At 41.9% G+C, this 27,879-nt stretch overlaps 2 protein-coding genes and 1 long non-coding RNA gene across 4 annotated transcripts in view; 2 read left to right on the top strand and 1 right to left on the bottom strand.

Moving 5' to 3' along the window:
* LOC115574253 (tyrosine-protein phosphatase non-receptor type 14) overlaps positions 1-6,991 on the bottom strand; it is a 42,856-nt gene extending 35,865 nt beyond the window's left edge. The window contains exon 1 of the mRNA XM_030405663.1: positions 6,549-6,991. The gene's annotated coding sequence lies outside the window, so the exon portion shown is untranslated. The remainder of the gene's footprint in view (positions 1-6,548) is intronic.
* LOC115574255 (uncharacterized) lies at positions 4,427-15,838 on the top strand. Its single transcript, XR_003982453.1, has 2 exons — positions 4,427-4,614; positions 13,945-15,838. It is a non-coding gene; the product is annotated as an uncharacterized LOC115574255 (long non-coding RNA).
* A 5,014-nt stretch (positions 15,839-20,852) lies between these two features.
* Positions 20,853-27,085, top strand: LOC115573988 (pro-opiomelanocortin-like). 2 transcript variants are annotated; one of them, XM_030405164.1, is made up of 3 exons: positions 20,853-21,107; positions 24,527-24,685; positions 26,024-27,085. In XM_030405164.1, exons 2-3 carry the CDS (start codon positions 24,566-24,568, stop codon positions 26,609-26,611), a joined length of 708 nt encoding a protein of 235 aa, XP_030261024.1. In that variant the 5' UTR covers positions 20,853-21,107; positions 24,527-24,565; the 3' UTR covers positions 26,612-27,085. The 2 variants fall into 2 exon arrangements, with proteins under 2 accessions (XP_030261024.1, XP_030261023.1); XM_030405163.1 differs by having other exon boundaries at positions 20,864-21,107; positions 24,559-24,685.
* Positions 27,086-27,879: the final 794 nt, after the last annotated feature.

The following is a 27,879-nucleotide window of genomic DNA, read 5'->3' as shown; positions in this document are numbered from 1 at the left end:
AGGATGAAAATAATATTCCCATACAGTGTTTTTGCTTTTTCTGTTTACTACTTGTGATTGTGGGAAAAGATTCCTCGGCTATTTTTATGATGAATCGAATAATCCAGAGCTGCGACGATTATTTTATTATCATGTTACTCTGCCATACATTTCTTAATTGAATTGCCATAAAAATGGCAAAAAAGCAGAAAATGTGCTGTCAGATCACATTAGATCGCTTGTTTTGTCCAACCAACAGTCCAAAAAACTCAAATGTATTTATTTCACTATCACATAAATGCTAAAAATAATAATAGCAAATTTTGACATTCACTGTAAAGGAAACATGTCATTCTCATTTTCAGGTTTGGAATTTCATTTTAAGGTTACAACTAAAATAGGTTTATATGCTTAAGTGCTCAAAATACACATCCGTTTTTCTTTACTGTCCAGCACTCGGTCTGAAACGTCCTGTCTCTTTAAGGCCTGAACACCCAGTCTGCTCTGATTGGTCGGCTCACACACGCTTGAGCCAACACAACAACAAAGCAGCTCAGCTGAATCAATTCTTATGAGTCAAACTAGTCGCTATGCATAAATTATGCAAATGTATGACGCGATCATGTAATGTGATGTCATTAAATCACAAAATTAAAGGTGGGACTTCTGACAAGAAGTTTTCGGAAGGAGAGAGGAGTTCACATACTGGCTCTCCTTGAAATAACAGTGTCATATCAGAATCGGCAGTCAAACAGAAGACTCAGGACTTGAATTTAATTATTTTTCTGTCTTGCTATGTATTGAAGAACTTGACACTTTGTTGTTTTGTCCTCGCCAGTTACTAAGCCATCTGTTACACAAAGCAGAACAATGGTAAAATATTATCCCACCGACATCTGCTCCAAAACGGCCAGATTTGGTCTGATGTTTCCCAAAATCGTCTTAGGACTCTGATCCTCTTTTGTCCCGCCGGCTCACCGCGGAGCTGAGACGAGCTCAGCACTGAGATGTTTTGGGGAAACACGGCTCTAAGGTCCACAAACATTCCTGGTGAGCCAAAGTTTATCTGAGTAACATCAGCTACTCGGGGGCTGACCCTGGATCAGACCTTATCCTCAAACTGTTTCACTTTTGCTGCATGTAAAAGCACATACAGTGGACGAACGCGCATGCACACCGCACAGCAACTGTGCTCCCAGCATGCCTCAGGGACAGCAAGACACACCACCAGGGCCTTCTTTGTTATCTGACGCTTTGGCCATGTGTGTTTCTGTCTGACCCAGTGTGTGTGTGTGTGTGTGTGTGTGTGTGTGTGTGTGTGTGTGTGTGTGTGTGTGTTTGTTGATGTAGTTTCATGCTTAGAAAAAACGCAGTTGACTTTGCTTATACATTTCCTAACCCTCAACCTAAACGTAGTGTACATTCCTGAATATATACTGAATGCTCTCACACACACACACACACACACACACACACAAACATACTGTCTGCCACATAAAAACACTAGCAGCTGCAAACAGATGGTGGAGCCAGGCGGGCAGACGGTGTGTTTCCAGCGAGCGCATCTGCTTTTTCACTTTCCAGCTCCCTCTCTGTTCTCTCTCGCTCTCTTTCTCAGAGACACACTCGCACACACACACACACGCACACACATTCTCTCCGTTGTATGAGAGCACGGCGACGGTGACAAAACACACGGAGTACAGTGTTCGCACAGAGGTGACACCCAGACGGCGAAGGAGTCTCGTCTGTAGCTTTTACACACACACTCCTCTTCTTTTCCTTCCCCGTCTCCCCCCCCTCGATCTCTATCACACACACTCACACACACTTGTGCAACAAAAAAGTGGTTTGAATAGGAGCGTAAATCATAAAAGCTGCAGAAGCGTTCGTGTAACTGAGAGCAGATTTCCACATCTTGCATTGTTTTGTGTGCAAGCTCCGCTCAAGGAAGATGAGATGATAACTTTAGCAGCCAAGTTTAAGTACGTTTAATTCCTTTCTACACTTCTGCTACTATGAGCCAGCGCAACATCTGGCCCTATTTTAAAGCTGCATGCATCTCAAGGATTGCTCTGGCCAACAATATCTGCCACTGGCAGTCGATTATTTAGCCTGAAATCCTGATTCAAGGCTTTGTGCATGCATGGATGTTGCATGTAGGTACTGCAAATTCCTCATACCATCCCGGGCAACAAGAGATATCCGTCCACGGATGATTTTCAGCAACTTTTGCCACTTTTTAGTTACAGCTTGGACTGAGCTATGACACTAAACACTAAATCCATTTTCTTTCCAGACTCTGGACGATGAACTCTGCAGGATTAGCAAAAGAACAAACTCCACTGACGCTCGGTGAGATGATAAAGCGTGTGATTTTCCAGCTCCGCTTTTATTTACAGCGAAGGCCTGACAACACACAGTAACCCTAAATATCGTAAAAAAGGCACTTGAGGAAAAATAATGGTGACGTTAAAAGTGTTTATGGGCCGCAGCGCTGTTAACAGCGACAGATAGGGAATGCCTGGTGCTTCAGGCTGGCATCGCCGTCCAAACACTGTCACTCGAACATGAAGGGGGGGGGGAGGATCAAAGAAGGGGATGCAGCTCAACACTGGCCAGAGAGCACTGCTCCAAACCAACAATGACGCAGCGCTGCCGACTCATCCCGAGGCAGTTAAATCTTTAGGATTGATGGGATGGAAGCCGGGAAGAGTCTGGAGATATGATTGAGGGAACGAGTGCAGCGTGTGTTTTCTTCTAAATGCAAACAGGGTTTCTGTGATTCCCAGCACCCGAGTGAGAAAATAAAAGACTTCAGATAAGTGGACGGGAAGAAGAGATGACACCCGTGTTTTCCCGGAGCTCTTATCATGTTGGTACAGTTGGTCAGGAGAAGCGGGGGGGGGGGGGGGTGAGGATGGAGGGAAGGGGGGGGGGGGGGGGGGGTGAGTAAACACGGACAGCGAGGCCAGATAGCGGCTCCACAACAGAAACATGGGACTGTCAGCCGTCGGCCACCACGTCTGCTCCTGCCAAACCACGGTGCTGTTCACATTTTCCATCCCCCTCCTCCTCCTCCTCCTCCTGGGAACCACATCACACTCGCACAAATTCAACTCCACACACACATGCTCAATCACCAGAAAGCCACTTTGTGTTTTCTCACAGCTGAACCTTAAGGCACTAACACTAAACAGGGACCTCAACGGCAGCCGGTTTACAGGCCTATGAAAGCAGCAGCACTTTGGGGTTTTGCTACTGCTGACATCCGGCCGTCGAAAGGAAAATGGGAAGGAAAAGGACGCACGTTTAAAACCTGAGATCAAGCAAGAAAAATGTCTCTGATGGTGGGCTACGTCGCGCAAGCACGCACACACACACACACTTCCTCGCAAGATAACCAAAGACGTGTGCGTGTCACGCGTGCGGTTAGGGCCACATGATGGGCCGATCACGGGGGGGAGGGGGGAGCTTAACTTTCCAAATGTTAAACGGGACGGAACGGATCAAATCATGATGGTGAAATGAGTGATGGCGCATCACATGACGTCGTAATGACATGGGTTGAGCCACAGTGTGTCAAGTTGGCTTCAAACTGGGCTTCAGCCCGAGCCCTTGAGTAGAGTTCAAAACACCGCTCGTCACGTGATTCACAGAGACTTCAGATAGTTCCAGGAAGTTCTAGGCGAGCAATTTAGATGCATGAATACAGAGACACGAGTACAATGTTTGGTAGTTAACACACTGATTGACTGATTTAAAGGCTGCTAGTAACGTCCAGGAACTATTGAGAGACTCCACGATCCACCGTTGCTGTAAAAACTAAAAGGTCCACCGGAGTAAAAGCAGAGATGACAGGACTCTCCTCTTCTCAAAGGGATCTGCGTCCGACCTGCCGTGAGGAGGGGCGGGGCCTGTCCGGTGATTGACAGCTCAACCCATAGCACCTGGCTGGAAGGGGGCCTAAGGTGGAGTGTGGGAGAGTTGGGCAGGTCGCGGCACGCTCTCCGCTCTGTTGTTGTCTGCCAGGCTGCCAAAGAGCACAGCACTTACACAACGCACGCACAGATCGTCTGACAAGGCAACAAAAGTTTGGATACACTCGCCACACACACACAAACGTCACAGACGCAGCTTGCACAAACGCTGTATATCATAATGTGTCATAATATATTTTTTATATATATATATCTTTTTTTTTATCTCTCTCTTCCTCAGACTCAGATGATTATTTTATTAATATAAGTGAGCTAAAACTGACAAATGATTTTTTTTTTCATCAGCTGTTAATCTGCTGATTATTTCTCAATTGCTTGACTAATACTTCGGTCCAGTGTTTTTCCATCCCGGTGCTCTGGTCCACCTGCCCTGCATGTTTTAGACGTTTCCCTGCTCCGACACACCTGATTCAGATGAACGCGTCGTTATCAGGCTTCAGCGGCGCTTGATGACGGGCTGATCATGTGAAACAGGTGCTGTGGAGCAGGGGAACACCTGAAACATGTGCACGAGGAAACGTGGAAACAGTTAGTTGAAATTAATCGACAGCAGATTTTGGTAATCGATTGATCTTCAGGAAATTTAACTGTTGGACGTCATTAACTGCCCCGCCACAGCTTCCTGCAACCGAAGGTGAGATCTTCTGTCTGCTTGTTTTGTCCGACCAACAGTCAAAACCCTAAATTTGTTCAAAGTGCAATGATGAAAGAAGAAAAATCTGACATTTAAGAGGCTGGAAATACCACATTTTGGCACTGTTGCTGGAAAGAGAAGCATAAAGATTAACCGAACTAACAATCTCCACAGTAAAACAGATATTCTAACATGCAAAAGTGATGTTAAGGTATATAAATAGGATAAAGGATGACTATGATGTGAACCTTTACGATAAATAACTTCCCTTTTTATAAATAATCTGCATTACAACAACTTACCATTTCATCACAAATTGTGAGAAGCCACAGACTTCTCTAATGTTTACATGAAGCCGCGGCGGTGCTGCGTCCTCGCAGACTCACAAGAGAACCGCAGGACGAGTTTTGAAGGAATTCCACAATATCACTGCGCTCAAAGTCAAAACTGCTACACCAACAACTACCGACGATAACTTTTTTCCTCCCCCTTTTTCTCTGCCTGCAACGCTTGACCAAAATTACAGGTGTGCTCGCTACCGCACAGCAATCAGAATGGCCTTTAGACTCAAGTGACCGCTGGCTGCACAAACAATAGCCACTTTTCCTTTTTACATGCAGCCTCACATTATGCAGTAAACACCTATTATGATCGTCACACGCTGACCTTAAAGAAAACACGCTTTTGGGACTCGACTGGGTGCTTTTTAAAAAAAAATGTTTTAGAGGATGACGGAAGGATGGGGGATGGGGGGGCGGTATGGCCTTAGTGGAAATGGATCAGAAAACATTAATGGGTGTGTTTAAACGATGGTAAGATGAAGAGGGAGCACAGATGGGGACTACGGGACATCACACTGATTTTGACTTCTGGTCCTTTTAAATTCTCCACCAGTGTTTTAAAAAGTGCTGTGTACTCCCCAAGCCACTTGCTCTGGCACCATATAATTTACACAGCATGCCTTTGAGCTTATAAAGACAGCCAGATGTGTGTGTGTGTGTGTGTGTGTGTGTGTGTGTGTGTGTGTGTGTGTGTGTGTTGGGCCTACGCCTCCTGCAGCTATGCTATATTTGCCTTTTACAGAATTCTCCCCCTCTTTCTTTTACAGTAATGTTAGTCGTCCGAGGTGCCTGTCCAAACACATCTTTTTACAAACTCTCACACAAACATGTATGCACACGGCTCGACAAGAGAGCGATACCGGTCATCATCGCCCTGACACACACACACACACACACGTCATCCAAGATTATTTAACTATCACTTAGCAGCGCTGACTCTCTGGATGACCTCATGGATCGTCCACAGCAGTTCCCCGAGTCATAAAAGCTTCTGTTCAAGCTCAAGAAAGAAAAGAATGTGATTTTGATGTGTAATAACAGAGTAGGGTCTGGATAATCCAGCTGGTGTAAACTCAGCCTGGCATGTGCCAATTTGCTTCCCCAGAAAAAGATTAACAAAACTGGATCCTACAGGAGGAAGAGGAGGAGGAGGAGGAAGGAGGTGCTGCTGCTGCAGAGGGCTCCATAAAGTGTGCTAATGTAACTCCAATGTCACCTCCACAGGGTTTTTCCCAGTTGTCTACAGGCTGCTCAGCTCTCTATGAAACCACAGCCAGCAGCTTGTCCACGTCTTATCAAGCAAGTGTAGAGGGAGGACTGAGGGCCCCGTCTGTATTTTAATGTATGTTTATCTGCTGGAGGACGAGGGGGTGAGAGGGAGGAGGGGAGGGGGGTGGTGAATATTTGGGATCCCCTGTCTGCCCTACGTGGCCAAGCCATTTGGCCTACATTTCAACAGCGCTTAGTGAGGCTTTTAAAAAATGAGTTTGTTTTTTTCCCCCCCTCTACTTAACAATCAAGATCAAGCACAACCAAACAAAAACTGTACTCCTGGAAAATATTATTTCTTATTTTTCCTGCAGGATAACTCACCCCTGGTCTTTGCGCTACATGCCGTTTTCTCTGCTCCCCGCTGGAGAAACTCCTCTTTGCTTTTTGATTTTTTGTTTTTACTCGACGGCGTTGAACCTCACAGTAAGAACATAATCCTCACGGCGTTTTCCTCCTCATTTGTTAAATACTTTCCCATGTGGACGAAAACCAAAAAAAAAAAATCAGGAGGAGGGGGAAAAAAAAGTCGCAGAGGCAAAAGAGTCGCTGAAACTCAGTCGTGGAGCTGCTTTCAACTCCAACTTTTTTTTTCTTTGCCAAAGTTTTCAGGGTTTTTTTTTTTTTTTCACCGGAGAGCAAAAAAAAAATGTAATCGCACACGAGAAGTTCCCCAACTTGGCCGTGAGTGCGATCGACGTGGTCTCCCTGTGTCGCAGGGACTTCTTCAGTATGTTTATAGTAGTGGTCCCTCCAGTCCAATGGAGGCGTTCAGGACAGGGGGAGAGAGGAGCAGACGATGCGTTCACAAGCCGCGCAAAGTGTCGGGATCTGTGGCTTCACTTTGAACGTTCCAACAAGGGGGTGTAAGGCGAGACAGATGTGAGAGGTGATGAGATGATTTACAAAGCAGTGAATCAAAAAAAATAATAATAATTTTTAAATAACGACATATGTCACTTTTCTCCAGTCTTTTTCCTTGTTCGTTACTGGATTATTTTAAAGCCACAAATTAAAACGGGAGGGAAAAAATAATAGGAAGGTAGTAACGGTAGGATGTCGTAGTTTTATTTGAGAGGTCAAAATCATAAGAGAGTACATTTTATAATCATATAATGTCACTTTGGGTTTCTCATTTTGTCATGGGAAGGCGGCCAACCCAACCTATTTGACGAAATGGGAAACCCAAAATGCCAGTATTTAACTTTCTCACAAATTTCACTTTAAAACAAAACTATGGCATCTCACGATGCATTCTCATCTTATAGGTCGGGTCGGCTGCCATCCCAAAGGTCAGGTTTGGAAACCCAAAGCTTCCGTATTTGACTCCGAAACCTACTTCCCTGCTGATTGGACCTTTTTTGAGATCAGAGGCGAAAAATTTTGAAACCATTCTTGTACAGAAGGTCCGAGCAAAAACAAGGAGGTTTAATTTGTTTGACAGTTGATGGTAAAAGCACACTAACAGTTCAGTGTCTTGGGAAAAAGTTATTGCACTGTTAATTTGCTTTGCAGATGCTTGGGTGATTCCTTTGTTTTCTTTGAAAGAGCCCGGTGAACTGTTTGCCCTTGATGCCAGTCTAAATGCTAAGCTAGGCTAACTAACTTCATACATTCAGCTTTAAAAAGTGTGGCATATATCGGCAGGCTATTTTCGTTCTCAACCAGCTCTTGACGTAGAAAGCGAACAAGCGTGTGTACTTCAATGTTCATCAGAAAAACATAGCCATCATGCTGCAAAGTGGATACAAGAAACAAGAAAATCCATCCTTGTTGATTTTCCCCACTGACATAATTCAACAAGGAGTGTAGACCGGGTGCTACATCGAGTAGTGCTCAGATGTCGCAGCCGTGGCGGGGTCCGTGAATGCAGCAGCAGGTCCAGATGCCTCCGCAGCGCCGGCCCCTCTGCTATGACATCAGACTGCAGGAATCTGAGGAATGCCGGGCTCCTGGGAGAAGTCCTCCTCGTTTAATGGTTTTCCAGGGGCCACAGAGGTGACTAAACGGCGAACAAAGGAGGTCCCCTCATATATTTATGTCCCCCCTGTCTGCCATTTGGCTCGGGATGAGTTAGGGCCTCGGTGGGGCAATTTATTTGCATAAGCTACATTTTTACAACATGTCGGCTTTGGGCCACATATAGGCACATTTACACATTATTTCACATGTATATTTTTCATATATCAGCTTGTGTATGAGTTGTCCCATGCAAGACACTTTATAGCCTAAATTAAAGTGTATTTATTTAATTTTAAGTGTGAAACATAAAGTGTATGTTGACTTAAATTAGTTTGTGGACACACCAAAAGGATAGTATGCGGTGGTATGTATGAAAAGGGCCGTTGTAGTTTAGCAGTCAGAGCTGCCATATACTTAAAACACTGGCTTGAAACAGTGGCTTTTTAAGTTTCCATCTAATTTCATGACATGAATTAAATGTAAAAGTTCACATTTAATGCTTAAGTTTATCATCATCATGTTGATTAAGTGGATATTACAGGAGACGGACCAAAACAGTTTGAAATGCATCATCTTTACCTTTAATAATTGAATAATAAACCCTTAAACACATTTTGCTTATGTGGAAGTCCACATTAGCTTGTCACAACTGAATAAACACATAAGGTCTAAGCATAAGTCTGCATTAGTTTAATTTAAGGGGACACTTTACATTGAACTTGTGTAATAAAATAAGACATACATTGATGTGTAATTAATAAACTTCAAGTTATTGTTTTTGGGTGAAAAATTGAGTGTATGGTGTCATTTTGTCCGGCAGCTACAGTCAAACTTCATTGTGTCTTTAAAGGTGTGATACTTAAGAACTGGCCACCTGTGTGATTCACACTCTAAACAAATAGGAGGTATCACCTAACAGCTAACTGCTGCTTGCTGTATCTGCCAGTGGCTGTTCAGCTCAGTTAGCCGTTCGAGCTAGTGGTCCTCATTCATCAAGTAAAGGCTGGAGTGTAATAAGTAGATGGACCGCATCAGATGTGGCATAATGTCATAACTTATATCTTACTATTGTCTTGATAATTTTTTTAAAACCTGTCAATCTCAGCTTTTTCTCATTTTTGAGAAAGTGTCCTTAGTGTCCCTGCAGGAATTGTTGGCCTGTTGTCGAGCATCTTGCGTGTATGTTTGTACACATTCGGGATCATTTGTTCCTCCTTGTTTCTGTTTTCATGGCCTCTTCCGCTACCTTAAACCACCTTAAACAAGTCCGTCTTTGCCACATTTTATATTCTGCCTTTGCTGAAATAACACAGTCACCCACTCAGTATCGTGCTGTAATGAGCCTTTGCGAGCAGGGTCCACAGTGATCTCATTATACCTTTTCAAAGCAAGCTCGGTAAATACCACAGCAATGATTAATTACTTTTTATCCTACAAGGCTATCACGGGAAATGTTAATGGCGCCACGGGAGAGTCAGAGACACAGGAAATGGAATCACCATCCTACAAGTTTATTAAACAAGTGATCTCCTGCTTGAAATGACGTGTTTTGTTTCATAAGAGAAAAAGTACTGGCATATAAATAACTGTGATTTCACTGGAGTATTACAGTCCTCTGATTATTACACACACTCAATGACGAACATCATTTTTGTTATGGTTGAGTATGTATTTGTTCCTAATCTATTGTGGATTTGCATTATAATCAGTGTCAGTGATTGCTTGAAAACGAATAACAACTGAACTCTGACCAGAATAAAGACAACCGAGCCGTATTTGTGACCAAATTGCAGCCTCTTGTGGCCGAAATGCAACTTGCAGCAGCCCCAGCAGTTATTGTAACATTTTTGATAAGTTAAACCAGATTCAACTCTTTTACTAGTAATTGTAGAGCAAATGAAAATATCTGAATAATCTGATATCTAATAAACACAGATTGCATTGATTTGGTGATACCTGCATCGGTGTGCAGTTACATCAGGCTGCAGTCACATTACGCTGTAATCTTGCCTCCTGTGTCCTGTGTTGGCGTGGGATGTTTCTCCTCTTGGGAAAACAATTCGTACAAGCATTTAAACAATTTTTCATGAATACATTGGCAGCCCCAACCCTAACCCTATATCCAACTATGTCATCCAAAAAAGTGTCAATAAAAATGTGTACAAATCAACTCCAAATTGACCGAAACTTGCTCCTGAACACTTTCTGGAGGAACAAATCTTGGTCAAAATTCACTTTGCATAGGGACACATCTCTTTCAATAGCTTCCATCTGAATTGACCCAGTGCCACAAGGTCTTCTGATAATAGTTGAATGAGACACACTTGTTTTTATTAGATTTTGGTGGAATTCCTTTTTTTCACGAAAAGCTGGTTTAACCCTCAGTCATTGATTTAGGGTTAGAAGCAGAAAACTGACACCAGTCATAAGACTTGAAATTACTTAAGATGGTTGTGAAAAAAATAAATTCCACTAAAATTCCATAAAAACAGGTGTGTCTTATTCAACTGGTAACCAAAGACATTGTGGCATTGAGTAAGACGTGTCCCTATGCAAAGTGAATGGGATGGATCAGAAGTGAAATCTGACTAAGTGTCAAATTTTCAATTTCCAAAAGTCTCCCAGAAAGTCTTTGTCAAATCAATTCCTTCATAGGTTAGTTCATCATTGTCGTTGCATCTTCTTCCTGCTGTCTTTATCAGTCACAGGTACAAATTTGGTTACATTTCACTGCAGCAATGTGGAGTAATCTCAACAAAATCACCTTTGAGTCAATGGGTCAAACGACTAGAAGCTACTGAAAAATCGTGTCTTTATGCAAAGTGAATGGGATGGATCAGGGGCGAAATTTGACTGTGTCAGGGCCAAAATTGTTCCTCCAGGAGGTGTTATGGAGCATGTTTCGGGCATGTTTCTCAAGTTTCACATTGTTGGATTTGTGCTTAGAGGCAGTAAACTGACTTCAATCAATGACTGAGGGTTAGACCTAAGATATTCGTCAAAAATAGAAATTCCACCAAATTCAATAAAAATCAAGTGTGTCTCATTCGACTAGTAGCCAAATACATTGTGGCATTGATTTGAGTCTTGAGCAGTATTGGCCTGGCCACCTTAAATTTGATAACACAGTAAAAGAAATAGAAGTTAGTGATGAAGCTTGCGTAACGGTTGCTTTTCTTGTCCCATCCCTGCTTGGGGGTGTATCATTTATAACTTTTACACGCATTAAACGTGACACATGAACACGAAAAATGTGTATAGCTCAGGTCAAAAACATGGGAACGGTTTCATAGATTTAATCTTCAAACTTTTTTTTTTACTTTTTGTTGTAAGCCTTGACAATTTGAATGCATGTCAAGATGTCGGACAGTAGGGTCCAAAAGTCTGAGACCACTCACGAAAAACTTTTTGCATTTGTTCTGAAAGTAAGATGTTTCTTCTCCTTACAATTGATTATTTTCCCCGTCCCCAGTGAAGCAGCTCTGCAACCGCTGCACTGCAAATCTCAACATTTCCAGGAGAAAAGCTCGGGCACATTCAGGTATAAAGTTGTTGAGAGGCATTCTGTGATATCATTGAATAAGGGAGACTTGGTGAGCCAGAATAAAGACACGTGGAAACAACATGAGAATTGTACAAGCCCAGCAAATAACATTGAATAGAGGGATGGTGCAAAAGAGAAGAGGCAGATTCCTGTTTTTAATTTGCTTTTTGAAAAGGGTACAGCAGGGTGTGTCAAATACCAGCTCCGAGAGAAACAATATGTTTTTTATTTTCTATTTTGGGACCTTTCGGTAAAAAAAAGGCAGGGGACTGCGCTTCTGGCGGCCTCCTGTGGGAGATGCTGTGGGCGTGTAAAACACCGCCATTGCTGTAATGAGACCTTCAGTCCTTTCACACCGGGTGTGAATTATATTCTACCTCACTGACATTAAGGTGGTTTCCAGACACCCAGTAGGCTCATGTGGCTCTCCCTTAGGTACTTGTTTACATTTATAGTGGGCAAGAAGGAGAAAATTGTAATAGAAAGAATAGAAATTGTCCTATAAAGCGTGATTTAAATGCTTGGATGCTCACCGGAGGGAACAGTATAAAAGCAAAATATTTCACTGTGACAAACTGGAAATGGCCTGGAGGGCTGAAGATCTTTGTTGTTGCTATAGTTATTGTGCACTTTATTATTTTTGCAAAGTCAGCTATTACACACTGTGGGAAGTTTCTGATTTAGTTTTGCTTTTCTGATAAACTCTGTGTGCGCCTTACGTAAAAATCTGGTAAGACTCACAGCTACATAAATTAGGTAACCCTGCTCTGTATTTCTCACGTTGAACATGTATATGATGAAGAGCTTTATAAGTAAATAACCTGATGTGAGACAGACTGAGACAAAGCAGTCCTGACAACACATCATTTTACAGTAAATCCTCCCAAAAAGCAGTCAGTCTGTCGTTTGAGGCTTTCATTTTAAGAAACTTTATCTGAAAACCTGTAAATTAAAGTATGATAAGGGAGACGGTTTAGGTGAAAATAGAAATAGAGCATAATAAATCAAAAGCAACACATTCATTACATTTAATAAATTTCAAGTCAGACACAGAACACTGTGTGATAACATCCAGGTCTTGAACTGTGGAATGGTGGTTTGCGTGGGGCTCCAAAGGAACCGAGAGTGATAACGCCCGTGCCCTTGCATATTTCCTAACATCCGCCACATCAAACCTTTGGCATTGGACTTGCACATCTCTTAGTTTGTTTCAGGCGAAGGATTTCTCAAGAGAAACATTTTATTAGATGTGAATGATTCGTTACACAACTTTTTGGTGCAGATTCAAGAAGGATAGAGGGCATGAAAAATGGAAAACATGACACAAATTTAAAGCAGTGGTGATGACTTTGATGACTGAGGACGTTTTGTACTAAAAGCCAGGAGGAGCAGCTGCAAAGACAACATTGTAATCTGGACTCTTCTCTTTATTCATTTATAACGTACGACACGTCCCTGTTGGAGAAAACAAGCAACTGTGACCAGACCAGATGTCAGTCGTCACACAAAATGTACTTAAGTTCAAGAAAAGATGATGTTTAAAATCCAAGTAAGTAAGTTGTGATGTGATAGATGTGGGTTTCATACGAGAGACTGTGTGAAAGTCCTGTGTTTGTTTGTCCTCTCTCCTTGTGCAGACTTTATCACTCTTTTGCTACGTCACCCCATTTCCTCCTTTGCGCCTTGCACAATTACTCCAGCCACTAGAGGTCGCCACCTCTATTGAGATATAAATATAAATAAAGGCATAATTATAAATATGGGTTGTATTAAACTGCTTGCACGGACAAAATATTCAGCCTTTTTGGTGGCGAGGATGGGCTCTTCGCTGTGTGTCTTTGAACACACCATCGCACGTTGCCAGTAGGTGGCACAATGACAATAACTTGCATCTAGTGGCTTAAAAACATGAGGGAGATTGGACAACGTATGCTTGAGGTACAACAACTTGCGACACCATGGGTATGACGTAAACACAAAGGTTTAGGTTAAGGTGTTTACAGCGCCACCACCACTGCACCACTTCTAATGCCTATCCTTTGTATTCTAAGCTCCTCAAACATCTGTTGCAAAAGAAGAACAGTATTTAATCTCGATAAAAAAACAGTAATGTACAAACAATCGAAGGCAAGATTTGGCCTTTTCCGTATTGGTGACTCCAACACACAGCCCGTTGGAGAGAATGTGAGTGTGTACTTTTTTTTGTCTCTACAGATCAGCCCTGTGATGAACCGGCGACCTGCCCAGGATGTATCCCGCCTCTGGTCCAATTTCAGTTGGGATCGTCTCAAAGCCTCCCGTGACTGTCACCCGATTAAATACAACACAAAAATGCCATGAAGAAAACCTAACTGGACTTGGCTGAACTTGGTATCCAAGGACAAAATGTCAAAGTGTGTGCCAGTAAACAGTCTTTTATTTTTTTTTTGTAAAAATCCATGATCAGTTATGAGAGAGATATGGCGGAGCGAAAACGGTTCATGTTGGGACGAAAAGAATTGTAGGCGTTTTGTTAAACTGTATCGAACTTGCAGCAGGTCCTGATAGAAGCCGGCATGTCTTTAGGCGCACCAAAATATGTCTAGAGGTAGAATCTGACTACTTGCTGAGGCCACGGCCACACATTTCCCTCTTTGTTTTGCTCTTTCATCCATACTGAGCCAGTGTTTCCCGCCCACCACAGCTCACCTTTTCCGAACGGCTCCTCCAAGGTGACGGCATTAAAAACACCTGCCTCGCACTATAGAGTGGTAGGAGGGAAAAGAAGGCTTTTCATATGACTTGACTCTGTACAACCTATTGCAGCATCTAAACATGACGTCTCACTTTTTTCCGCTTGAATCTTCTGCTTTGAACCTCGGCTTCCTCCTCCCACGTCACAAGGGAGGAACTGAGGCGTCGCACATCTGCCAAATGGGACGTTCCTCCTCGCTCGGGTAATATTTTGGAGCGACGTCAGCCTGTTCGTGACGCACAGTTGCATAACCCGACACTGAGCTTGAAATGGACAGCTCCGGATAATGAGAAAAGCTGCAAATACTCCACAACAAGTCGATAATTGGTTTGTAAAAGGTTACAGGTACAGTAAGTCTATTGCTTCGAAGCTTAGGTGGCTCTACTGCAGCACTTACAGACGAAACAGTCGATGTAATGTCTTACTCTCCAGCTTTGGGGGGAAATAATTGGGCTCATCTCCTCTCTATGATTGAGCTGAGATGCACTTGGAAATGAACAGAGGAGAAAGAACAGATAGAAGACGCCAAGCTGGTGTTAATGAGTAAACAGAATTGGAATGAATTACATTTTTTTATTATTCACCAAATAAAATGGAACAAAATGGGAAATATGAGTCATTATGACACATTAATTGGATTTTTGGATGTGTCCACACCAGGGCGGATATTTGTTATTTATTTATCTGTTATCTAATTGTTCTGTTCCCTCCTGCGGTTCGACAAAACAATGGAGGAGCAGCGGCTCAGCGCTTGCGGGTCAGGCCGGATCGACAGTATCTTCTGGGTCCGGGTTATTGGCTGCAACGTAGATGAGAAAGATGAGGATGCCCAAATGATGCTTTGGGATTTATAATCCAAGAAGACCTCATGGGGGCAGACCTTAACTGATACCCTGGAGAATGGACGGGCGACGACCTGAGGGAGCATTAATATGTAATTGTAGAGAATCCACTGGGTTTTTAACAGGCTGCAGATTTGCTGTTGTTCCAGTCAGGTTGTGTAGCTTCTTCAGCCGGTGTAGTTTTCTCATTAATGTGTTTTTCCATCTTTGTAAGCACGCGGGGATCCTCAAAAAGTAGATTTTAGATTGTCGTGATGAACATTCCCGATTGTAAATTGATGACCGGGGAAGCAAACTCATACCACAGCCATGACATGGTTCGCATGCTGAGGTACTTCTTTATCTGACATTATTCTCATTCTATCAACGTTATCGTAGAGGATGTCCACAGCTGAAAATGATGCGCCGACTGATACTTATATTTATTTGCTATTTTAGTCATCTTACATGCAAAAAAAATGCTAAACATGTAACGGTTCCGGCTTCTCAAATGTGAGGTCTTTTTATTAAACACAGCGATGTGAAGGAGTCACTTTGGGTTCTGGTTTTACAAACTGAACAATTTATCAGTTACAGAGAAAATGACTAAATGATCAGATAAATACACAAAGAAGTTAATCATTGGTTGCAGCACCTTATACAACAGAGTTTTAAAAAGGTTTCTTTTTTTCACATGATGATATTCTGAGCGGGTTTTTTTTATCTCAGAGCTCATTGGGGTCACATTACAATCAAATTATCAAGTCGATGCTGGAGAAAAACTCTTATAAAATGTCAGTAACCTCCAAGTGCACTTTTTTGAGATTTGGGCAGGTTAGTGCTGCATTCAAAGTACTGTCAACACCAACCAGATATAGATTTAAAAAGGTTTTGGGTCTCTAAGAGAAGTATTTACCGTACAATAGAACTAAAGATAAAGGAGGCCAGCGGACCTGAATATAAGCAAATAAGCTAAATGCTAGAGCCAAAATGGGACCATACACTGTTCTGTGCATCATACTGTTTTACGACAAACATCATGCAGCATATGAGCATTAGATTACATTTTGTCAATTTAATTGCATTAAAGCATTTTGTGTATCAGAACACTGCATGCTGAGAAAAATAATTGTAACAGCGCAGACAACGAGCCATACGTCGCCTCCATCTGCATCTGCAAAGGTGAGATCTGAAACCGTCAGTGTTTTTCCTTCAAACTCTCCTGAACCTCTGCAGATTGGTGAGAGGATACCAGTCGCGTACATGGCAGCTGGTTAAATGGCAAAATCTTCGTTAGGCAGTGATTCACATCCTGCGCAGCCTTGTCTGGGGGTTGCATTATTATTATTATCAATCTGTGGCAGTAAGCAACATCAACAGGAAGGTGAATTACACTAAGTGCTGTTGGAATGCATCATTTGTTTTCTGACCTTTTACTTATCCATCGTAGGGGTGGCTTAGCAAGCGTCCTCTTTTTTATCTTAGCGCTCGTTCCCAGAAATGACTCAAACTCACAAGCACGGTGCCGACCAGAACAAACTGCACCTGCAGAGGAGGGCCACACAGAGGTTAAGTGAGTTAAATCTATATAAGCTTTGGCACACTTGTTGCTGAGGGGGGAAGAGAGTCACTCCCACTTCTGCCTCTCTGCATTCAGGTCTTAAAGGTCCAGTGTGGAGGATTGGATGGACCATCAACACATGATTATGTTTGTGTCCAAAAACCTGAAACTAAGAGTTGTTGTTGTTTTTCTAAATCTTTCAAATCCACAGAAAGAGTCCTCCTCCGTCGAGTCTGCCATGTTTGTGTATGTATATAACAGAAGCTCAAAGATAATTTCTCAACGTTTTTTTTAAGCAACAATATGTAACTTTCTAGTCTTTTCCCAAGAGCATCAAATCCTGAGGCTCGAGGGGCGCCCCTGTCTCCTCACCACACAGGCTCAGGGTTCAGGGCTGATTTGTGGCCCCTCTGCTTGCATGTCGTCCCTCGTCTCACATCCCGTTTCCTGTCCCGGGTCAAGCACCAATCAAAAGCATCAATATTTGTGACTCAACAATCAACGATCTCTCTTCCCAAAACTTGCTGTAAAGGGTACACGGTGTTGCTTTAACACAGAGAGAAGGAATTTAATTTTTGTCGTAAACTTTGTTTTAGTACTATATCCTACCACCAGACTACGGAGCAGCTTCTCTCAATTCGTCCTCAGAGCTCCATCATGAAAAAAATGGACGTCATTTTATATTTTCAAACCCAAACAAGCATGAAGAAACAGCCAATCTTCTCACCTGCCCGGTTGCGAGTGTGTAATGTCAGCAGTTAACGTTTCTGTAAACAGATGTGTCCATGACATGTGCAGCAAATGTGGCATTTCACATTCACTTTATATGCTTATTGGCTGACTTTCACATCCCGAGGTGGAGAGGACGGTGTTGGTGTTATCACAGCCAACAAAGCTGCTAAAAGTCAAGTCACAGCGCTGGATATTTTCAAGGACACCTGGGGATATTTTTTAGATGTTTTCGTGGCTTTTAAGGAGACCCTTTTAAGGAGACATTTCCATCTGTGTTTGTGGTGACCAAAACAGGTATTTAAAACCAAACCATGATGTTTTCCAAACCCTAACCAAGTGTTTTGTGCCTAAACCAAACCAGACCATAAGCACAGCGTAGACACTTGCATAGCTGACATATTTACTGTGGTGAAGTAAATATGCTTCTCACTGCTTTTCTCGTAAGCTAATGCAGGCTGATAGATAGATTTTCTTTTAAAAATGGGAGTAGATGACATTCAGAAAAGTTACATTAAAAATGACTGTTAGGGGTAATATTCAGTGGTAAAAACTGTGGCATCAAGGCTCAATACAAAGTTTGAATCTATCTACAAATTTCATGTTATTCACGGAAAACAAAACATGATTTAACGTTGGGGAAAACTCATTCTATATTTATTTAAAATGCTTAACAATAAGACGTTCGCAAAGGTGAGATAATCTGCTCATGAAGTGTGAATCAAGAGGAAATCACTTGGGTAAGGAAGGGCATTTGTTGTTTTTGTAGGAAGGGTCGGGGGAATGGGGCCATTGAAAACAGTGTGATGGATCGCTAGAGGTTTTGCTCAACAAGAGCTCAACTAAAGTTGAACCAAGAAAAAAAAAATCCTTGATAAATTGTTTTTCATAGGAAAACATTAACCCATGACACATTCTTTAGCCCAGAATTTCCATTTTTTTTCCACTAACTTTAAATACCATGTCCATCTTTGCCCCGATCCCTTTTGGAAAACACACTTTGTTACTGTAGTGCTCTGAATCCTGAAAAAAACAGACTGCGCTTCTTTGCTCATTTGAAACAATACAGCATCACTGTGTCCTCTTCCCTGCCTTAAGCCACAACACGTAACAGATGGATTGTGGTGAACAAAGCCTTTCTTCATAACTTTATCTGCAATGATAACTCTTAAAGATTTACTGTCTCCTGCTCCTAAGTCTTTTGTCACAGAGCTGAAATAATAAATTGTAAAGACAAAAGGAATGTGGGTTATCTGTCTGGCATCTTGCATCCCGACGGGAATGAGTAATGTACAGCCAGACGTACAGCCGGTCACATCAGAATGGCACGACATTTAGACACGGGGGCATCATGTGATTCTATTTCAGGGTTTGATGATCGAAGGGGGCACATTTGACCTGCAGGAGAAGAAAAGGCATACTGGTTCCAAGAAAAGGGGTGATTCGCGGTCAATGAGCTCACTTCTCCTTGTAACTGTGGTCCGATGATGAGAGGACAATTAGATCGAAGGGCAGAGGTGACTTTGTAATAAGGCACTGATCCTCGGCAAGTCAGTGATCAGTTAGACATTTTGTGAACACAGATTAAGTTGTATAAGAGAGTGCTGCAGTTTCACCGATTTAAAGATTTAAGATGAAATCATTGGGTTACACAAATCTTGTAAAATCTTGTTGTATTGTTGCTGGTGTTTTGCTGTATAGTGAGTGTGTATTGTATTGTCCAGCTGTTTGGTTTTTTTACATGTTAGAAACGGAGCACTCTCCTCATCAAATAAACAAAACGGAATGGCACTCATTAGAGCGCATACCTCCGCCGAGGACCAGTCCAATGTCAAAGAATAAAACAGATTAAAATTCCCTGGATCCAGATTTGAATTTACATCTAGCGATGTCAAAGAAAGTGAGAAAATCTATTCAGTAGTTTTTTTGTGTAATCTCGCCTACAAACCACCCAACAAATAAACGGAAATGGGTGAAAACATCAGAGGTATTATTGGGTGTTATTGCCACTAGGGAGCCCAGACTAGAGGCGAAAAAACACACAGATACATACCACTGAAATGTATACAGACATATGCGTAATACCCTGACTTATCTCTGCACCAACACACCAATGTACACATTAACCGTAAATGTCTTTTACATAGTGATTAGGGTGGGCTTCTGCTGAGGCTGGGGAGCAACCGTTCCATCAATTTAATAAGGTGATGAAAATGCGCTATGTTTAAGTAACAGAGGTAGATCGGTTCACTGAACAGAGGCGGTTAATTTAAAATGAATCACGGCATGACTCACGCTTTGTGTTTTTCCCACTGTTTATTTATACATTTCAGTCACAAGATCGCTTGATTACTGTTCATGGTGACGGTGCGGCCTTGCATTTGAAGTAAACAGGTAATTGTTGCAATTTATAACATGTCAGTGTGTTTATTCTTGGTTTATCCTCCTTTAAGACATGGCGGAGGCAGGTTGAATGCACATCTTTTGATGTTGCTGAGTACTATGAGTGGAAAACAGATTAATCAATGTCTTTTAAAGCAGGCAGGAGTTACCATGTACACTCCATTAAACTCCTATTCCTCTGTGTGGGACTTCCCTCTGTGTTGCTCTTTAAATCTATACACTTGTGGCAAACAGAAAAAAGGAAGCTCAGTGTGTGCGGTAGTGGTATTTAACAAAAAGAAAGTGATTTTCTATTCAACAGAAAAGCCTTTCCTCTCCGTGTGTGTGTGTGTGAGTGTGCGTCTTCTCCATTCATGACATCCAACCGGTGACTCAGGTCTTCCTAATGACGTTTCCACACGGGGTTGCATGCACACCTTGTAAACCAGAACGGCAGGAAAACCAACCAATCAGTCAAATTGATTAGCACACTTCACTCGGGCGCTCTCAGAGATTAGGGCTGACCTTTTTGGGGGGATTTAAGAGCTGGGATTGACACTTGACCAGTAATAAGGCACAGTCTGTTGCCATCGCTATACAATGATGTAAACATCCATTCAAGAAATTTGTCCGAGTGCCCTCAAACGTGCCAATAATCACTCGGCAAGAACAATGGAAGGACGCCAGAGGCAGAAGCAGAAGGAAGAAGAAAAGGAAGCTAAATTAAATTAACAACTAAATTAACAACTGCTCCACTAATGCTTCACCTGTTGTCCTCTGACGTGAGCTGCACCATTGATTAAAAAAAGCGTGTGGGTGGCCTTTTACACCGACCATACACACCAACAAACACACATGCACACACACACTCCTCCCCATCCAGAGAGGAGCAGGAGACCCCCTCACCTTAAGCACACCCCTCAGGCCTCGAGACTCGGAGCCCCACACCTCGTGCGTCTATAAAAAGAGCTTTCCTCCTCTGAGGAGGCAACAGCTAAACCCTCTCGTACAGAGCGTTTCACCACAGAGCAGAGAGGAAAGCAGAAGAGGAGGGAGAGGGATCACAGTGAGGAGTTGCCACTCTGGAAGATCTGTGGACAAACGGAGGGAGAGAAAACAAGAAGGGAGGAAACGAAAGCGTTTGAAAAAGGTAAACAAAAAAAACTGTTTTGTAGACTTTTTTTTTTTTTTTTTATCAAAATTGTGCCTGATTGTTGTCAGCTTCTTGTTTTTTTCTGAATGCATGAGCACCACTGCATCGATTTACCAACTTATCGGCTGACTGATGTTGGATTCTGTGACGTTTTCTGGCTGCGTTTGTAATTTACAATTCAAGTGAGTTTATATTCCATAGGCTATACCCCAGGGTTTTAAGATATATGCACATTGCTAACGTATACACCTCCAGACACTTGTCTCACATACGTCCCCTCTAAAATAACTCCATACACCATTAACACATATGGTGTGATTTCTATTGTGATTGCAGCTCTTGGGCTTCTTTCATCAGATTACGCCTGTGGAGAGCAGGGCTCAGCTGAGTGACTCATACTGTAGGAAGAATGTAGACGAGTCTCTGCCAGGGTTGCAAAGACGATGGCCCACCAAGGAGTCACTCCTCGGAATATTAGAGGAGGAAGGGAGAAACAAAATTCAATTTACAGACAGAGGGAAGGGACATAAACTCATCTCCCTTTAGACATTGAATGTGCCAAGATGATTCATATTTGCAGGATTGGGAGTGAGACGACCACCAGATTGCTAAAACATTAACTTTCCTGGAGTTCAGTTACATTTTTTTTTCCATTAAATAAAAAGGTGCAGTATGTAGTTTTGGGGGAGTACATTTTGATCAGAAGGGAAAGATCTTCATTGGCTGATTTTTTTATTATTATTATTATTATTATTATTATTATTTTAATGATTCAACAAACAAAATAAACAAACTGTCTTTGGGTACAAACAGAATATTATAATCATAATCATGTTTTTATTTGCATATAATGACCTGAAACTAAGAGTCATGTGTTAAGATGACTTTATAATTATATTTCTACAGAGTTTTCTTTTGTTGTTTGTTTTTTAGGAGCTGCAACAGAAAAGCACAAATGCGCCAGTGTATCATTTAAATTCTTCGCAGGGCAGTTACAAAACAAGACAAAGAGCCGCTGTGAGCTGCTGCGTGCAAAACAAACATAATTGAATTAGTTCTTTATTAAAACAACGTGAGATTGGTTTTGCAGTAAACAGGAACAGATTTCACTGATGGCATTTTTGTTGTTGCTGTTGTTGGTTACCGCTATGAACCCTCAGTTAATGGGTGGATCTGACTCACAGGTTAGGTGCCATGACTACACCTTGAACAGGGAAGGTACACAAATGCATTAACTTGAAATTGTAGCCGAGTTGAGATGGTAGGCTGGAGGTGGTTTCAAGTCAAGTCAAACGCCCCCCGGACCGTCTTGTTTTTTAAGAAGTCAGGCATAATCAAATCGGTACAGTTTGTCGCGATATAGATCTCCATTAATTTACGGCCCCCTCACAGGCGCAAAACAATGATGACACTATTAATATAGTAACTCACTGCTTGTGGTAAAAAGGCTTAGAATTTCCTGTTGATAGAGAGATCTGCAGCTGAGAATCAATACGTCAGTGAAGTGAATTGACTTTAAGGTTATTTTGTGCCATAAGTGGGCAGCGAATGTGTCCTTTGTGCCAGTTCAAGGACTGATCAGTGCACATACAATGAGGCTGCATTTATACAGGTGTCGCAGATTTAGGAGTAATGATCCTTGAGTGACGAGGAGCAACTCAATTCTTGTAGTTTCTGGGCTTTCCACCTCCAATGAGTCGGCGTGTAGTTTGATGATCAAAGAATTCTGCGGAGGCAAGGCTGGGTGGAATGATAGAGCAATCTTTATTGAAACAAAATCTAGAGCCTTGAGTCCGGATCAGAAGCGGCCGCTTTCCAATATAATCAAATCTGTGGACAAAGCAATGCCAAAACGCTTTGCCCTCTGCTCTATCAGAACTCCTATCAGCCTTTGATTTAAGGAGATTTACCAAGTGCCACCCTTCCTCTTCTCTCCCTGCACGGCCTTTAGAGTCCCTTATCCAGTACACACCAACTTCTTCTAATTGGTCACTTTGTTAAATTATCCATTAGACTAAAAGAGGAGTTGACCTGTCTCCCTCATAACTCATCTAACTTGGCTGCGGTCAACTTTAGGTCTTGTCCCCAAATTGAAACCTCTATCCTTCTACGGGAACATAAACGTTTAGACATCTCCCACCATTTGGCGTGCGGGCCAACCTCAGGTTTAGTACTTTATGATGGTCTGCTGCCTGCTAACCTTTAGCCCTCACACAGGTGGAAAACTACTCTAGGACCCCTGGAGCCTCCCTCTGTCTGCATTCCTTAACTCACATGAGGAGAAACAATTAGTCACCATTCAATCTAAACTAAGTAAACTCAAAAATCAGAATGTGTTGCCATCCAGATACCTCATTCTCTCAGTAGATGACAGCACTGAAAGGCTTCCCTCATGACGCATCTCCACCAGGCGAACGCCTCTTCTCACTTCCCAAGTTGAAACCATTCATCCGGAAATAAAAGAGGCACTTATGTTGTTTTGGAGAAGAAATCAAAAGGCAGGATTTTAATATTTACAATATCAGTGAGGCTATGATACAAATTTAGAAATATGTCGACAACTGAGGAAAAATAAGGTCCCCAGAACACAGTTTGAAGCTAGAAAGGTGGCAGGGTCCGCCAAATATATATACAAAGTAAAATGGTCTGAAATTGTGTTGTCCTCTAAGGTCAGTTTCTTTATTCAGTTTATTAAGTCATGAAAACTAAAGTCCCTGCAAGCCTACACACTCGATCTTTTACGCAGCTCTGTGACGGCTGTGTCAAACATTAAAATAGGATTACTTTTTTTTAAGGCTCTTGACTGATTCATGGAATGCTATAAAGAGAAATGTATGTAAGGAAAATGTATTTCATCAGTACATATTTGATGAGCGTAACGTAATATTTCAATAAACTTAAAAAAAAGAGCTCTCTTAACTACTAAATCGACCACTTATCTATTTAAGCATTTTTGAGGCCAATTCTGTCGGGTCACTTGAGGTGAACTGCAGGAGAGGCTCCATCATCACATTTTCCATGGCTTTCATTGTTAACCACCACTATTCATTTCATTATCAAGATCAAAGTGACGCTGATAAATGAGGCCATGTGTCAAAATCCTTGTGATGTTCGGTGGAAGGGGGTAATGCTGACTAATGGCTTTGTGCCCACAGTGATAAACTGACCATGATAAATAGCGGCTACAAATCCAACAGTTATCTCAAAGATGGTGTTTAAGCAGGCCAAGTTATGTAAGGAATGGAGGAAACTATTACGCAAGTGCAATGATCAAGAGACACCTTCTGTTTTTACTTCACAAAAGTGCCAATTTACTTCAATTTTAGGCATGATTTAGTGAATAGTTGTGCCTGTTGGGACTTTGGAGTTATTAAACCCTCTTGTGAGTTGAGTGGAGCTCACCGCTCAGCTCACAGCCTCACTTTTGTGTTTCTGTCTTCCTCACCAGGCGGAAGATGGCGTGTCTATGTTGGCTGTTGCTGGTGGTGATGGCGTCCGCGTGCGTCCCCGGGTTTGGATCGGAGTGCAAGGACAGCTCCGTCTGCAACAACCTGAGCAACAAGGAAAGGATACTGGTGGGTCAAGCTCTACTTCCTCTCAACTATGTTGTCGTCGTCTTTTCTATTTCTTCCCCGTAACCGCCGTCAGTACGAAAGGCTGTTCCTCTCAGGGTCACTCAAATACAAACAAAACCAAGACTGAAAGAAAAACGGAGAAAAAGTGGCAGAAGAACAAGTTTGAGCTTCAAAATTAATTCCTGATTTTGACAACTGACAAAAATAAAGTTTCCTCCAGGTCTATTTGTCAGCTCCTCTGATCTCCTTCAGGCGCCTTTCTGAATCTTTGACTCTCCGCTTTAAAGCCAACATGGATGAAAAGTCAATATCAAACTCAGAATTGTATTTTTGTTACATTTTTAAGGGAGACCTGATGACGAAGGTCAGCAGCAAAAAAACACAATTACAGAAACACAGTGCTGAAATGTAACCAAGTACATTTAGACAAGTAATGTACTTAGTAACTTGTACTTTACTTGAGACGTTCCTTTGTCTGCTACTTTAAACTTCCACTCCACTACATGTTGGAGGCAGAAGACTTTTACTCACATTACATTTGTGTGATAACTTTAGATACCACAAAAACCGTCTTTGCAGGCAGAAACCTCGAGCAGAACTGGACTCAGTGGTGGACCGCCACCGGAGGAGGAGTCTATGGGACAAACTCTTTTAGTTGATTAGATTTGTAAATTTCAGTGTCATCTGCATATTATGATTAGAATCTTTGTTGTCTGGCATATTTTAAGCTCATGGCAGCATCCACTACAAAAAATCTAACCGAATCCCCTGAATAAATGTTGGCAATGCACATTTCTGCAAAACACAGATATGTTGAAACTTTACATTTCTCGGTAATGTAACTTTATGTTAATTTACGTTCACCTTTTAAATTGCATCTTGTGACAGCACTTATGCTCTCACTAGGTTTAGGCACAAAAAACACTTGGTTAGAGTTAGGAAAACATCATGTTTTGGCTCAAAATACATGCTTTCATCAACACAAACCTGGCCTGAAATTGTCTCCTTTAAAATAACCAGTGGTTGCACACTTGCAAATGTTGAACCGCAGTCTTGAACACTGGCCTTTAACTCCACCACTGTCCCCTCAACCTCCAGGTGTGAAAGTCCGATGATAAACCTGTCATGTGAACGTGACGTGACATGTTTAGTACAAATGTACGGCCTTAATGGCCTATGACACAACAAATGTGGAAGTATCGGTGGTTTGCAGAAGATTTATCATGGCGACTGGGCCTATAACTCGGTATCAAACCTATTTCTATGTTGCCAATGTCTGAGAGATAAAAAAGTGCATTTCAAAATGTTTTCTATGTCTCTGTGATTCCTTCCACACAGGACTGTATTCCCCTTTGCATGTCTGGGATTGAGCCTGAATTACCAAATCTCAGTGCATTAGCCCTGAAGGCAAACAGTGACGATGACCTCTTACTCAGCATCCTTCAGACCACCCTGGACCCTGAAAACAAGATATCAGAGTCCGACCTGAAAGCCCAAAACGAACGCCGACGCTCCTATTCAATGGAGCATTTCCGCTGGGGGAAACCCCCCGGCCGTAAACGCCGGCCTGTGAAGGTTTTCGCATCTTCTCTGGAGGGAGGCGGCTCATCTGAGGGCAGCTTCCTCCCTCAGTCTCGCAGGCAGCTAAACAGTGTCGAGGACGAGGCAAAGGAGGACCTGAACATGGACAGTAGTCAAAACCAGGGATTGCTGAGGGCAGTGGTCAACTCTAAGTCACATGTCCAGCTGAGCCCGCAGCAGAGAAAAGATGGGACCTATAAGATGAGTCACTTCAGATGGGGGACCCCTCCTGTCTCGAAACGTAACGGCAAATTTATGAAGACGTGGGAGGAGAAACCTCTGAGGCAGCTGGCCAAGCTCTTCAGGAACATTTTAGTCAAGGATCTGCACAGGATGGTGGCGTGAATGGAGGATGGAGAGGAAGAGGAGAAGGTGGAGGAGAGTCTAATAGACATTGCATGTTAGTACCTGCAGGTCATTTATTTTAAATTACAGAAACTCGTCACTATCATTAGCATGTTGTTGAATGTCTTTTCTGGACCAAATGGTTTGTCTCATTAAAACCTTATCTAAAAATAAGAAACAAGGCAGTTTTATGTTGAATTGAAACAACGATGCACCCACACACCGCCTTGGCCTTCTTGGCCTGACCTGAAAAAAGCTTTCTTAGGAGTATTTCTTTCTTGTGGTAAATGATATAATTGATCCAGATGTTTTGTAAGAGGATATAAACAGAGAATGGTATTCCAGGGCAGGAGGTGGGTGTGAATGAGAGTATTTAAAAAAAAAAAAAAATCTGTCCAGTTTATTTACAGAGTGGTATCGTTTTTTTTGTTTTTATTTTCATGTAATATTAAAGATCTTTCTGGCAAACAATAATGGGAAATTGATTTAATTCGATGAGCAGACTGACCGGACTAAATGAAAAACAAACGGCAAAGCATAGAATCTAAAACAAAAATTTACATTTTAACATTAACACACTTGTGACAGAGGAGGATCGCTGATATCTTTTATACAGGAGGCACATAAAAATGACATTAACACTTTTGTTGTAATTACAAACACTGCACATATCTGGCTTATATGTATAGGTTTCGGGTAACACTTTATAATAACCATCAGTAATTAATGGTACATTTATGGTTAATTAACTAGTTAATTGTTGTTTAATTATTACATGCTTTATAAACTATTTAATAAGTAATTGTTTCTTGTAAAGTTGCAACTGATGTTTATAATACTAAATAATATGATAAAAAATACAGTGGAGTCAACGCTATATGGATTTTTGAAAGTTTATAAACCTTTACAATTGTTTCACAAATGAATTACAAAAGCATTTCACTGAATGTGAACAGTCAAACGTAGTGTTAACTGAATAATCTTTATAGTGTTACCAGATTTATAGGCCCATAAGAGTTATCAAATCAAGCGTCAGCAATGTGTGACATTGTTAAACCATCACTAAGCTCTTATGTTGCTTTATTAAGATCAATACATACCTAATTATGCATTTATTAGAAGTGGACTTCAAATGGCTCTAAGGTAAGGACAATTCCTCAGTTAATCAGGTAATGCAGTTATAAACACTCAAACGCTTTTATTAATGATTATAAGCATCTGTGAAGAGTAAGCAAACCTCTTAAGGCCTTTAACTCTTATAATCCACA

The sequence above is a fragment of the Sparus aurata genome, chromosome 22 (assembly GCF_900880675.1).
Source record: "Sparus aurata chromosome 22, fSpaAur1.1, whole genome shotgun sequence".
Classification (NCBI taxonomy): domain Eukaryota; kingdom Metazoa; phylum Chordata; class Actinopteri; order Spariformes; family Sparidae; genus Sparus; species Sparus aurata.
This window is presented reverse-complemented; position numbering and strand designations above follow the sequence as displayed.

Coding starts and splice junctions, on each gene's coding strand:
- LOC115573988 (XM_030405164.1), top strand. CDS start 24,566: ATGGCGTGTCTATGTTGGCTGTTGCTGGTGGTGATGGCGTCCGCGTGC. Junction 24,686..26,023: donor GCAACAAGGAAAGGATACTG/GTGGGTCAAGCT, acceptor CCTTCCACACAG/GACTGTATTCCCCTTTGCAT.